Source organism: Amblyomma mixtum, chromosome 5 (assembly GCF_055824585.1).
Source record: "Amblyomma mixtum isolate Tamu chromosome 5, ASM5582458v1, whole genome shotgun sequence".
In the NCBI taxonomy this organism is placed as follows: domain Eukaryota; kingdom Metazoa; phylum Arthropoda; class Arachnida; order Ixodida; family Ixodidae; genus Amblyomma; species Amblyomma mixtum.
This window is the reverse complement of record NC_143016.1, coordinates 15,489,993-15,504,192: the sequence shown is the minus strand read 5'-3', so window position 1 is coordinate 15,504,192 and position 14,200 is coordinate 15,489,993. Positions and strand designations below refer to the sequence as shown.

Genomic DNA, 14,200 nt, shown 5'->3' with positions numbered 1-14,200 from the left:
ACTCCTTGTGGATTTTTTTTTTTCACTCCATTTCTTGTTCCAGGTCTCAAAATCTGACTTTGACGAGACGGTGCTGAACAGGATCTTGCAGCTGAAGCTACTCCCCAGCGTGATATCGACACCATTGTATGGACCTGTTGTGGAGCACCTGATTGCTAACCGTGGCTCAGCAGAGCAACACTTCAGCATTGAAGCGGCTGTGAAGAGCCTCACCGATGCCAACATGCTGGCAGAAGCCGGCACACTGTTGCTGCTGTCGTCTCGCATGCACCCCGCTCTGTGCACATTTAGCACGGCTGTGAACACCGCGAGGCGGTGGCTCCAAAGGACGGCCAATGAACCTTAGTGGACTATGTATACGCGATGGAAGATATAGATTCAAATACATTGATGCTGGAATCAGCATTTATTTTTATTTATTCTTTGTTCACATTGAGTTCTTTTCATCCCCGTTGCTGCTTTATATTCATCTTCAAATTAATGCAAAGCAGCAATAGGGTAACATGATTGTAGGCTAATGGTGTTGACTTTGCATGCAAATGCATTTGGCTGTCTTTTTAGTGATGCTGAAAGCAAATGAGTTTGAAGACTGCGTGAGGCAGAGTTTAGTAATATGTGCTGTGTTATTAGGATGCATTAGGTTACTATGGTGTCAAATGCACATCCATTAAGGCATGGAGGATTGCGCATTTGTCATAAGAATGCCTTCATCAACATTCTCGCCATTTATGAGGGTGGGATAAGTCTTGCAGTTACCTTTGATACAGTTGTCTGATATCGTCGGACTGTTTCACATAATCGCCCACCACTTTCACTTAGTCTTCTCTTCTGAGCTGAGATTTTATAAAAAAAATCCTTACACATCATAAAAAAATGGAGAGGTTGCTATTGATGTTGCACACGTCTCCCAGAGCAACCATGACAAGATTATGAGCAGAAAGTGCGCTCTCGTTGGGGTTCGCTTCTTTATGATATTGAACAAATGAAAGTGTGATGGTGTTAAGTGCAATAGAAACAATGGCATATGCAGTAATGGTTTTAGGGCCAAAGATATAGACTGATTGATTGTAAAGACCAAAGTTTTGGGCTTAATGGCAGGGGCACTTCACTTTAGTTTTTGCACTCCTCCACACCTCCAACTCAACACAAAAAGCAGCATGTCAAGTGGAAATTCATGTTGGATGCCACATCAGCTGACCTCTACTCAAGATGCAGCTGTTACCAACAACAGACTTACGCACATATTATGCATTGTCCTCTCAAATCACACTTTCCGGACCTGTGTTAGAAACATGCAGGTAAAAGCAGCACAAAGACCAGCAAGTTTTTGCGTACAGTAAGGCAAGGCTAGCCTTGGAGTCTGGTGCTGGCATTTCTCTGCCCAGGACAACAGTAGACACAAATATCTCTTTTCTTTCTTTATTTCTTCTTTTCACCTCTTGCAGGTGCTAATGTGTATTTCTATCATGTCAACAAATGCTGAACAATTGAGCCTAGGACATAGATTATTATTGCTGTTATTCCTCACTTGGGGACTGATCTTGCATTAATTTCTTTGTTTATGAAAGACAGTGCTTGGTTTGCACTTGAGAACAAGATTCATTTATAGTTCTGCTCTTAACTTGAGAAGCATTAAAGAGTTCTTGCATCCAGTAGAAAACTGCTGCTTAATAATAAAAAAGCCATTCATATGCAAGAAATAAACAACATGATTGCGTGATAAAAAGTGCTCCCTTTCCTACACATAGCATAATTCATAACATGGCTCGCACTGCTCAGGTTCATCATTTTGTCTGGCATTTTTGTTCTTTTTTTGCGTGAGATGACATCATTTTTATGTACCATCTAAGTACAGGCCCTCGCTCATGGATTTAATTTGGCATTGAGTAATAGAAGCTGCTGTATTTATAGGAGAAAAAAGTTCAAGGTCACACCTTGTCTTTTTGCCTAGTAAGTGAAACACTTTTCTGGGAACTTTGGCTAGCAGACTGAGGCCCCCTCTCGACCCTTGTTCACTATACTGGTTTTTGTGGGTCCCATCTTCCTGCCCCCTCCGTGCCATAGATCTTCATGCAAGAAGCGAAATATAAAAAGGAGTGTCAAGTTCGTTATGTAAATGAATATAAATGGACTTCAAAATGCAGCAACATGGAAATATTTTAATGCTTGCTTGCATTTGTAACTTGCTACAAACCTGCAGACCAAGAACAATAAGTAATTGCGCTGTACAAGACTGGATTAACCGTGAAAGCTGATTTCAACGTTTTGTGCACTCTAAACTCGCGTAGTTGAGGATGTTCTTTTGCTGTTTAGCTGCATTATGCAAGTGAGAAAATGCTTGGCACGTCATCAAAACTCAAACATTTGAACACAAAGCACACATTGGTTAATTGATGCCCCTTGCCTCTCTTTACCCTTTTGTTTTGTAGGTTTACATGTTGGAAATATGTTTCATCTTGGTAGATTTATTATTTACTGCTTTCTTACACATCTTGCACAGCAGTACTGCCAGTGGCCTGGCATGTTTGATTTTGTGTGCATCAGTTATAGCATGAGCAAAATGAACCACTTAAAAAGAACCAGTGTGTTGGGATGCACGAAACTGGATGTGGATTTTATGGCAAAGGTAGCAAGTGCACAGGTGTACACTTTAATGCACTATACTATAGTGCAATGTAGTGGTAAGGCGCTCGTCTACCGAGCCGGAGTACCCGGGATCGAACCCGACCGCGGCGGCCGCGTTTCGATCATGGTTTCGATGGAGGCGAAACGCAAGAGGCGCCCGTGTGTGCAATGTCAGTGCACGTTAAAGATCCCCAGGTGGTCGATATTATTCCGGAGATCTCCACCACGGCACCTTTTTCTCTCTTTCTTCTTTTGACTCCTACCTTCCTCCCTTTCCTTACGGCGCGCGGTTCAGGTGTCCGTCGAGATACTGCGCCATTTCATTTCATTTCATCAAAAACCATTTTACCGATTTATTTACTGTCAGATGTCTCTTCTTCCTCATTATAATCAATGCATAAAAGTTGCTGGCGCTCTTTTAACACTACTTGTTGTAAGCACACATACTCCTCAGTGGTTACGGCACTCGGCTGCTGACCCGAAAGACGCGGGTTCGATCCCGGCCGAGGCGGCCGAATTCCGATGAAGGCGAAATTCTAGAGGCCCGTGTACTATGCGATGAACCCCAGGTGGTCGAAATTTCCGGAGCCCTTCACTACGGCGTCCCCCATATAGCCTGAGTTGCTTCGGGACATTAAACCCCAATAAACCAAACCAAACCTCCTGGGCAGTGCAGACTGCCTGCAGGTCTTGAAAAAATAATGAAGACATGAAAAATGTATGACCCTACATATATATCAAATGCTCCTCCAACTTGCAGAAGATGTCAGAAGACTAAAAAAGCCACCTAATAAAAAAATAAAAGTAAAACCAAGAAAACGTGCAGCGCAGGAAATACGCTGGGCTCTCTAACATAAAGCTCCTTTGCATTTGCTGGAGAGAGAGGCATGCTAATGAGAAAGTTTTAAGTCCTGTTTAAAGTTCAAGATACCTTACAGCACATGAGCAGATGCGTTTTGCTTAATGGCTGCACGGAGTGGAATGTAGGCCAGCTATACATCTTTATAAAGAAATAAAAGGCGGGTGAATGCGCAGGTTTCGTCGGGCGGAACCATGCCGTGCCCACTGAAAGCGAAGGGCTACTTGACGCGACTATTTATGTATTTGCAGGTGTGCTCGTAAAATCAAATAGTACCCAAACGCCAGCAACGTTATCTGCAATCCGAGTCCGCGAGGGTGGTCAGCTGTCAGCATCAGCTGGCCGCGATTTTCTAAAAATAGTGTTTTCGCTTTCTGCCGCTGCGTTTCGCCGGTGTCGATACAGTCAACATGTCGGACGGCGAGGATGACTTTATGTGTGATGATGAAGAAGATTATGACCTGGTGTGTAATCGTGTCAGCAATGCTTGCTGATCTTGCATCTCTTAAAAAGCGGTTGCGATGTGAGCATGATCCATGCTGTTGAGTTTAGAGCCTTGCTTTCAAAACTGCATTAGTAAATAGTCGATTACGCTAGGCCTAGCTTTGTGCCGGCGCGGTGGGCATGGGCATTCGTGTTGTTTTCTGTTGACAGTGTACGATTGCGCGCGTGATCGAATTGTTACTGTTTTAAGCTGCGATTCTTTAAGTCTAGGTTAGATCTCCATGATTTCCGAGCGATCTTGTAGAGCTTCACTTTTGAAGCACGCGCGATTAAAAAGCGATACGGATGCTGGTCTGCCTTCTCTCCCGTAATCGAATTGACGTAAGTGACTGTATCAATGAGCTATTTTCAGGCGCTTTATTTTTCAGTAATCCTAGCTGACTTTCATAACATGGGCTTGTTGAAGTACTCCTCACTAGTGGAACAAAAGTAACTACTTAAGGCTCCCCTGCTGTGCTGATGTTTGTCATAACAGTAGTGTTCGAGCATCAATCAGATGAGCGCTGTTGCTCGCGTTCCTGTAGACTTCAGGATGCAAGCGCATTTGTTTTTGTCGTTTTCCTACCAGAGTGCTTGGCGTTACATTCTAGCATGTCGGTGTAGAAAACGATTTGTTTCGATACATAGGAGTACTCGGAAGACAGTAACTCGGAGCCGGATGTTGACTTGGAAAACCAATATTACAATTCTAAAGCGCTCAAGGAAGATGACCCGATGGCTGCCCTGGTCAGCTTCCAGAAGGTGAGAGCCTTGAATGACAAAAGATGCAGTGACGACTGTCTTTAGTCATGTGGGAAACTCATGTTTCTCTTACACCGTCTCCCAGGTCCTCGACTTGGAGCATAACGACAAAGGTGAATGGGGATTCAAGGCACTTAAACAGATGATTAAAATCAACTTCAAACTGGTAAGACAATTCATCTTCTTCTTGAGAGTGTAAAATTTTGATGGCCCAACTGCCAGTATGTTATTCTATGTCTATGACATCGAAATTCCATCAAGAGGAATGCATTACCTTTTGTTATAAGTGCAGACCACACGGTGCAAACATTCAGTGATTATGCAACTGTACTTGCACAATTACCACTGAAATGGAACTGTGGACCTTTCCAAAAAGTGCTCTGTGTATGCTGTCATATTGCTTGCTGTACTGCTTATGTGCTCGTTCATGTGGTAGCATGAACTTTCTGCATGGGCTCGCAGCAGAACAAAGGGCACACATTTTGACTTTGTGTAAGCAGTACAAAGGTCTGTAGCGACTGTCAGGCATAGAAACTCAAATTAGCTTGGTTAGTGTGATATAGACTGTTGCTTTTGTGTGAATAGCTAATCAACTAAACATGAAGTGTAAGGATGTTCTTAGTCAGCACTTTTGCCTATGCCTAGTTACGAGTGCCTAGCCGCACCTTGTTACTCCAGTGTCGAAAGATTTGTAAACAGTGTAATGACTGTTAGCTGACAAGTATGACTGCTACTGTGCATGGCCATTTCCAGTTATTGTAGATTTTGCTAGGTGTAGGGAAAGGCATCGAAATTCTTCAGAGTCACTGGTTGCTCCTGCTGCTATTCTTGGGCTGATTGAGCACCTAAACATTAAATGGAAAAAATAGATGCTTGAACTATTTGAGGGTATGAAAATCGCCCCTCATGCTGGGACAGAATCTTGGACTAGTTGATGTGCCTTTGGGATGATCAGTGGGAATGGAAACAGGGACGAAACAGGGCAGCGCTTATCCACGTGCGTCTTCCTTTTGTCCCTTTCTCAGTTCGTGCTCGTCTTCTCAATGCTTCTCATGGTGTTGCTTAAAATATAAAAACATTATAATATAAGAGACAAAACAAAGCATAGAAACTTGTGTGGCTTCTCTTTATATGATTAGCATTGCCCTAGCATGTTGCAGGCCAGCTATGCAGACCGCTTAGCTGCAGCCCATGTCACTGGCACATGAAAAGCACTGAGGCTATTAGCTTTGCTTGTAATTGTAACCCATGTGGCTGGGAACGGCTGGGTTATAGCAGAACTGTAGTGAGAACTGCAATTTATTCATTTGGTTTCTCTGCCATGTCAAAAATTCGTGGACAATTCTGATTTTTAGCGTCCTTGTTTCTATGGGCCTTCCTGTGGCATTTCCTTTTGGCCCTTACACATTGTTCAAACTTCCAGATCACTACTTTTACATTCTAACCAGCCCTGCATTCCCATATTGATTTTGATAGTTTTAGTTCATGCTGTGTCATGGAAAGTATGTGTTTGCATGAGTGTTTTATTTCTTAAAACAGATTTGTTATTAAGGTTTTTATATCTGTTGCACAGAGCAAGTATGAAGAGATGATGGCAAGGTATAAGCAGCTGCTCACTTACATCAAAAGTGCAGTGACTAGGAACTATTCAGAAAAATCCATCAATTCGATCCTGGATTACATATCCACTTCCAAGCAGGTGAGTGCTTATGCAACATTAGCATTGTGACTACTTATGCTTGTCCGCTATGAGAAAGTCATGCAATAGGGGATATTCAAAACTCCGCAAGTGCGCTTTCCCACATAACTATGTTGCCAAAGACAAGATGGCCGACTTCTCTATCAAAAAACTGCAAGGGCTACAGGACAGGCAGTAAGAGTTGTATAGAATGTAAGAAAAGTGTTTTGGAAGAATCAAACAGAAAACTAGTCCATCTTGCTTTGTTTCAGCTGGCAACACATGTTCAACGGGCAACATTGTTATGCAGGAAAGCGCGCTTGCGTAATTTTGAATATCCCCTGTTGTACATTCAGAACTGCAGCCAAATTTTTCATGTGCTGATACAAGGTTGTTAACCTGTCACATTGTCTTTGGTGAAGAAGTGTTTGCTTTGCCATTATTTGACTTGCCTGAAGAGAGAAAAAAACATGACAGCTGATAAGGCATTGTTTGCTATTCTCAGAAGTTTCAGCCTGAGTATTTGGATAATCACCTTTTCTAGATGGAGCTTTTACAAGAGTTTTATGAAACCACGCTGGAAGCCTTGAAAGATGCCAAGAATGATCGACTGTGGTTCAAGACAAACACTAAGTTGGGCAAACTTTACTTTGACCGAAATGAATTCAACAAGCTGGCAAAGATTCTGAAGCAGCTGCACCAGTCGTGTCAGGTAAGAGACAGAAGCTGGTTGTCTTGTGCAGATGGGCATTGATGGAAGTTCAGAGGCCCATGCAGAAGCTTAAATTTTGATCTTTCCTTCTTTTTGCATTGATGGAGAAGCTCTTCCAGCATGCATGTCTGTGCTTGTGTTCATGCTCCGTTAGCCCAGGCAAATGTCACACTGTTCACTTTCTAGCCCTGTTACACTTGCACAGCCAGCACAGGTGTTAGAACAGAATCGGAGCACTGAGTATGGAACACAAGTTTACCACGACTGTCTTAAGACAGTGTAGGAGGCATTGATAATTCATTGCAAAACCACGGGGTCTTGAGGAGATTACTTATTTTATCCTTTCCATAATTCATTGCAAAACCATGGGATCTTGAGGAGAATACTTATTTTATCCTTTCCATCAAGAGCCCCTCAGTTGTTGACGTTTTAAGAAGTGTGGTGAGGCCTTCTGGCTCATAATAACCTTCTGACCCTTTCCCTGGATCACCACTTTAGGCCCTTTACACTGGTGCACATTTGTATAGATGGTGCACACTCCTCACCCTCACTTTGTGCCAGACTGATCACAATCACAGGCTTCTAGAATGGGACTTGTAGTACCTCCCCTCCCCCCCTTCTTATACTTTTAGTGTCAGTCTCATCCTACACCCTTACAGACATGAATAGACCATCTAAGCCCATGGCTGGCACTGTTTGGCCTCAATTGCCCTTGTGTCAAAATCCTAACATCGTCTATCGTATGTTGTAAAAGTGCTGCTGCATTGTAAGCAGTGAGCATGCAGTCGCTTTGATATTTATTTTGCCGCAGTAGTACAAAACTATCACCTCGCAATTCTAACCCCAATCTTTTGACAGCTTTATTTCAAGATCACAAAACTTACTGAGCCTAAATGGCTCACTGAGCCTAAATGGCGTACTGAGCCTAAATGGCTCAAATCTAAGCACCTTGCTTTAGATTGAGGCTGTTGCATTTTTGTGAAAGAAAGGTGTGCTTTAATCTGTACTAACTTTGTGGTCAAAGCTTGTAGCATAACTCTAATAGCCTTTGCTCAAAGGCAGCAGCTGGGCCAGAGCAGTGGAGTGGTCAGACTGGTCATTAGCACATGCATTTAGTGAATGCCCCCTTGTCTCTTCCATGCACTTCTGTCAGACTGATGACGGTTCTGATGACTTGAAGAAAGGCACGCAACTGCTGGAGATATATGCCCTGGAGATCCAGATGTACACAGCGCAGAAGAACAACAAAAAGCTCAAGAAGTTGTACGAGCAGTCGCTGCACATCAAGTCTGCCATCCCTCACCCACTGATCATGGGTGTAATCCGTGAATGTGGTGGCAAGATGCACTTGCGCGAGGCTGAGTATGAGCGGGCACACACGGACTTCTTCGAGGCATTCAAGAACTACGATGAGTCAGGCAGCCCCCGGCGTACCACCTGCCTCAAGTACCTGGTGCTGGCCAACATGCTCATGAAGAGTGGCATCAACCCCTTTGACTCTCAGGAGGCCAAGCCCTACAAGAACGACCCTGAAATCCTTGCCATGACCAACCTTGTCAGGTACGGCACTGACAAAAGATTGGTTTGTAGGGCCGTTTAACGAGCGCCTTGCATACAGTGCAGAAAAATGTGAGAGAGGTCTGCATCGTGCTGGTAGGAGGTTTAGTACAATCAGATTACTACTGGAGTCTCTTTCTGGTGACTCTGCTATTAGAGGCCTTTAACATGCTGGGAACTTGACTGCACATGCTTCACCACTACCATTAAAACATGCCGTAAAATGTTGTTTAGCACACTGTAATCCCAGGATGTAAGCCGTCGTTCTGGCTCAGTGGTTATGGCGCTCGGCTGCTGACCCGAAAGACGTGGGTACAAACCCGGCTGCGACGGCCGAATTCTGATGGAGGAGAAATTCTAGAGGCCCGTGTACTGTGCGATGTCAGTGCACGCAAAAGAACCCCAGGTGGTCGAAATTTGCAGAGCTCTCCACTACAGCATCCCTCATAACCTGAGTCGCTTTGGGACGTTAAACCCCCATAAACCAAACTAAAAATGAAATACAATGTAAAAAAAAGGATGTCAAAGTTACCTTACTGAACCAAAGACCTTTCTGTGGCAGCCAAAGACTACTGCTCGACGAAAAGAGTGCATAAAGCATTGCTTTAGGCTTGAGGTTGCTGTGGCAACCCATGCTTCCACAGCAGTGAGAGCTTTAATTGGATGTCTTGAATTTGTTTTTAATGGACACTTTAGAAAAGTATTAAGGCAGTTTGTGTGTATTAAGACTTGAAAGATGTTGGCGTGGTTCCTATGGTTACGCCACACGCTGCTGCTTAGTACTGGCATGCAATTTGAGAACTCTGTCTTTATCTGACTAAAGGCTTGTGCCATTTCTTCATCAGTCTACAATGTGGAATTCTGAAACCGGTCAGTTCACCTAGTGCGGTAGCCTCAAAGCAAATGTACACAATGGTCTCATAGCTGCTCGTGAAAAATATATTTTATAACTATTTTCGGAAATATTGGCTGCAAAAAATGAAAAAGATTTAGTTCCTCTTAAAAGCTGCATTTCTGAAAGCCAAAAAATTTCTTTGGTGCTGAAGTAGCATCAGTGCTGCGACCTGTAACCTCACTTGCAGTGTAATATCGAAAAATTCTTTGTTCAAAAGAAATTCAATTTAACTTTGTTGAAGTGGTATGATGTCTGTAACATTAAATGCTGCCATTGAAATTTTGTGTTTGTGTTGAACAAATCAAATTATAAGGGGGCCAAATCTAGCTGTACAGCTAATGATAGGCTGAAAATATTTCTAATAGCTGTTGTTTGAAGGCCGTTAATGATTGCATTTTGCAAGTTTCTCAACCAGAATTTGTTACCTTTGCAGTGCCTACCAAAATAATGACATCAGTGAGTTTGAATTGATATTGAAGACCAACAGGAGAAACATTATGGATGACCCTTTCATCAGGGAGCACATAGAAGGTTGGTGCCTGTTTGGAAGAAGTACATGTTGTGCCTTTTTCTTTTGTGGTGTCTTATTGTTGTTTTTCATTTGCAGATTTGCTTAGGAACATAAGGACACAAGTGTTAATAAAGCTCATCACACCTTACACTAGGATTCATATACCTTTTATATCAAAGGTAGGCTTTGTGTGTTTATATGTGTTATAAGTGTGTGTTTATATGTGACAGATTGTAGTGCGCATTGCATATATTTTATACTTTGTGTTCTTTTGCTGCCTCTAGGAGCTCAACATTGATTCAAGTGAGGTGGAGAATCTTCTAGTGTCTTGTATCTTGGACAGGTGGGCACCTGCTTTCTTATTTCTTAGTAAATTATATTTGTGAAAAGGAATTCTTAAGCAACTGTTTTCATCTAGCAGTTTTTTCATAGGTTGGTTCTTTACCTTGTTTTTGCAGAGCCCTTTGCAAAATTATAGCATTTAGTTTAGTAAAGGCCAGAAAGTTCATTTGTGTTCTCACTTTTGGCAGCATTTGTGACAAATAAGCAGGCAGAGGACTGTCGACTGGCGTGAGGGCAAGCTATGGACATATTCCACTCGAGTGCAATGGTTGCATTCGGTCTATGGCACACACATACGTGCATTGCCAGGCTCATTCTGTCATCGATGTTGTGACTCTAGCTGAGCCTGAACTGATGGTCATTTGATGTTAGATTCTATACTAAGGGCAAGACTGCGTGTACGATACATGGTTAAAGCGACCACATTTCGGTGGACATCGAAAGCAAAGTGTCCATATGTGACATTCCCGGGTGCTGCGTTTTTTCCGTCTGATACATTTTCATGTGCCTGTCCTGTCCAAGCTCCTCATAGAAACCCGGTCAATGCAGGGCCCGCTGATATGTTGCAACTGTGGCAGCTCTCCCGCACATTGCATGGTGGGAGTTGCTACCCCATAGTGCCTTACCTCGTGCTGCTATTTCGGCAGCCTCCTTTTACGTAACGCGTTGGTGACAGTGATAGCAGACCAGTCGAAGTAGAACTATCAACTCCATCAGCACTGGGCTGCCAACATATTCGGCGGCTTTTGGCTCGTTTCACCTACACGAATGCCGAGCACACTTACAGCCAGCGGGAATTGATTTAGAGCTGTCTGTGCCATCCTATTGCCACTGTGGCATGTGCGTGAATGACCAAAGGTGCGCAAACGAAACTGTGCCGTGCCGCACAGGCAGCGCTATACCAGATGGAGTTGCTTAGGTTGTCTCCAAGGCACGTCTGTTAAGAACTTCATTTCTAGGTTCCAAGAGGTGAGGGTTCTGCAGGATTAAAGCAACTGCCTTAAAAACAGCGCAGAAGTGCACGCACGCATGGTCAAACTTGGTCCACTCTGCGCAAACTCCCTCTTCCTTGCTAGCTCTGCATTGAGCTTAGGACATGCTGTGCATGTGAAAGTTGCAAATTCGAGAGACGCACGCTGCCCTTACTACAAATTAAAAAAAAAGGGCAGACAACCTGTATCTCTTTTTACACACTTTCCAACTACTGCGTTTTTTCTGGACCGGTAGGTCTTTTTTTTTTTCGCTGTCCTGTGAAAAACTTATCAGGGTTCTACGTATACTAAAGGAGACTATATGGTTAAAATAGTCAGTCCAGAGCCTTCCATCACTGCATTCTTTATAGTTCAGGTTAGTTTATTACCTGTTGGAAGAAACTTCCTGCTGAAATGATGCAATCCGATTTGGGACATACAGAAAATTTTCTCCTAATTTTGTCATTCATGGACATAATCAATTGCATGTTGTGCGGCCTTGTCAGGCACTGACTTGCATTTAAGTTTTTTCTCGCTGAGGTCCTCTCTTATTTGCTTGGCTGTTGGAGTGTTTACTGCTGTTTATGCACCCATACATGCAGACTAGCGCTGCGAGGGCGAGATAAAAAAGCAAAACAAAAAAAATGGTTACTGCATGAGCTGGTTTCAGCAGACTTGTTTTTCACATGTGGATATAAAATTGGGCATGCTCTCGCCCATGTTTATCATGCCACTGTTTCAAATGTTTATTATTTTGTGTTCTTTTTTAGGATTGATTATGCTTTGTGATGTCATGACATGTTAGAGCACCCCAGGTGTTTGAAATTAATCCAGAGCCCTCCATTACAGCTTATTTCATGGCCCATGTGTTGCTTTGGAATGTTAAACACCGCATGCCATACCACACCTTGTTAAGCTTGCTGCTTCCGGAAGTTTACCAAGTGGAGATCAGTCGCAGGGCTCTAAGTAAAATGTCTGTGGGGGTGTTTACCATGGGTACTAGTTGCCAAGCTGATAGCCTGCCAAAAGGAACCCACTTCCTTATTCTTGTCAAATTAGCGGCTTGAAATTTTTGGTCTGCTGGAGCATGAGGTGCTGTCCTTCCTGTAGGTATTCAGCATTGTATGAGTACATATTTATTTTTCCTTGCAACTCTTAAGAATTTTGCAGGCATATGCCTCAGTTGTGCCTACATTTGACTCAGAGATGACATATTGCTTTATGCTTTGTTGAGTGGATTTGGTATCGGTACTTGCTTGATACATCCAAAGTTTGCCAGAAATTGCTGTAGCGCGAGCTTGGCCATGCTAAAGCAAACCTGCCCCCTTCCCATGGCAGTCGGAAACAAGGAGTGCAGGCTAAATCTGCATAGTTATCAGGCTTTTCTCCGCAGTTTTCAGCAAAAGCTTCGCATGCTGACTATGCTCACTTTTATACGGCCAAGTTAATACATTAAATGATTTATTTTTATTGGCCAAAATGAAATCTGGCAAGTACGGTCATTGAAGCAGAACGTGCAGGTCTCACTACTGCCAGATCCTTTTTAACAGGTCGCACTTCTTTACCAACACCAACTTTTTTCCTTGCCGGTTCCCCGATGTCACCTTCTCTCATTGTTTGGCTTGTTGTGTATTTGGTGCAGCATGATCCAGGGGCGCATTGACCAGGTGAACCAGGTTCTGGAGTTGGACAGCAAAGGACAAGGGGCTGCCCGGTACAACGCGCTGGACAAGTGGACGGCTCAGCTGGGGACGCTGCACCAGACCATCGTGAACAAGATCATGGCGTAGCACACAGCTAGTCTAGGCCACTTCCCTGCCATGCCAGCACCTGAGCAGAGCTGCGACCGAATCGTCCAGCCAGGAGGAACACCTTCTCTGCACCTTTTAAATTCTGCCACCTCTGGCTGCGTGGTAGCGGCATTGAGTTAGGCTGGCTTCTTGTTTTCCCCCGACGCCCGGGCATGTTCTGTGTGGTCAGCACTGACATGCGGAGGACGGGTTGATGATTGCTGCTGTGGATCACGCACATGCACGAGTTTTGTTGAGTGTCGCATCAGTCCGTAGCTATGTTTGCCATTTTTCATGGGATAAGCAGGGGGAACTAGGTTATAATTCCTGTGAAGCTTACCGTGTGCTTATCGGTAACCTTATTTATTTCCTAGGCAAGTTATGGCTGCATGAGACGCAGAAGGAACATTCATGATTGCAGTAGCTGAAGGCGTGGGTGGGGACAATCTGGCTGTTGCCGTGCAGTCTCAAAGCCCAAAAGCAGCGACTACTAGCAGGCACTGATGTGTTGAACCAGTCATATAGGAAGCCAATTAAAGATGTTGGCTAGGCCTGCAGCAAGGGGTTCACTGCCCGTTATTTTGTTTGGGGTTTTCTTTCATTTCCGCTGAAACCACTTATTGTTTTTCATGAAATGCTAAGCAGATGTAAGGCAGCTAGACCAGCTGTGCTGCCTTCATCATCTACCTTTTTTTTTTTATGATTCAATTGTGTATGCTCATAATTTTGTGTTCCTTTTTTTTCTCTGTTATTTTGTGAATGGCATTTGTTCCTTCGGCTGCCTGTTCTGTCCTGTACATAACAGTTTGCCTGCCAGCAGGGCTGCCGGCTCTTTCGGGTGGTTCCGGCCTGTTGGCAGGGCACTTCCCTCCATGCTATTTAAGAGCGAATGATAGAATGCTTGGGTTTGTAAAATAAATGCTGCGCCAGAGAGTTTTGACAAAAATGTGGCTGTGTGTGTGTTCATTGTGTGTGTTCATAAGACAGCTGGGTTGTTAAAAGGGAACTTTATTCG

At 43.7% G+C, this 14,200-nt stretch overlaps 2 protein-coding genes across 2 annotated transcripts in view; both read left to right on the top strand.

Annotated features, from left to right (window-relative positions):
* Positions 1-419, top strand: part of LOC149341371 (NBAS subunit of NRZ tethering complex-like) — a 73,367-nt gene extending 72,948 nt beyond the window's left edge. The window contains exon 57 of the mRNA XM_089543455.1: positions 44-419. Within this exon, the coding sequence (XP_089399581.1) occupies positions 44-346 (303 nt within the window). The 3' untranslated portion in view covers positions 347-419. The remainder of the gene's footprint in view (positions 1-43) is intronic.
* A 3,238-nt stretch (positions 420-3,657) lies between these two features.
* On the top strand, positions 3,658-14,135 carry alien (COP9 signalosome complex subunit 2 alien). The gene is made up of 10 exons (XM_089543453.1): positions 3,658-3,948; positions 4,616-4,729; positions 4,815-4,895; positions 6,303-6,428; positions 6,952-7,119; positions 8,273-8,679; positions 10,005-10,102; positions 10,179-10,261; positions 10,367-10,425; positions 13,038-14,135. Exons 1-10 carry the CDS (start codon positions 3,895-3,897, stop codon positions 13,183-13,185), a joined length of 1,338 nt encoding a protein of 445 aa, XP_089399579.1. The 5' UTR covers positions 3,658-3,894; the 3' UTR covers positions 13,186-14,135.
* Positions 14,136-14,200: the final 65 nt, after the last annotated feature.

Excerpts from the sequence above, each read along its gene's own strand:
- alien (XM_089543453.1), top strand. The coding sequence starts at position 3,895 with ATGTCGGACGGCGAGGATGACTTTATGTGTGATGATGAAGAAGATTAT. Across the intron at positions 4,896-6,302 it reads TTAAAATCAACTTCAAACTG|AGCAAGTATGAAGAGATGAT; the intron begins GTAAGACAATTC and ends TCTGTTGCACAG. Across the intron at positions 8,680-10,004 it reads GCCATGACCAACCTTGTCAG|TGCCTACCAAAATAATGACA; the intron begins GTACGGCACTGA and ends TTACCTTTGCAG.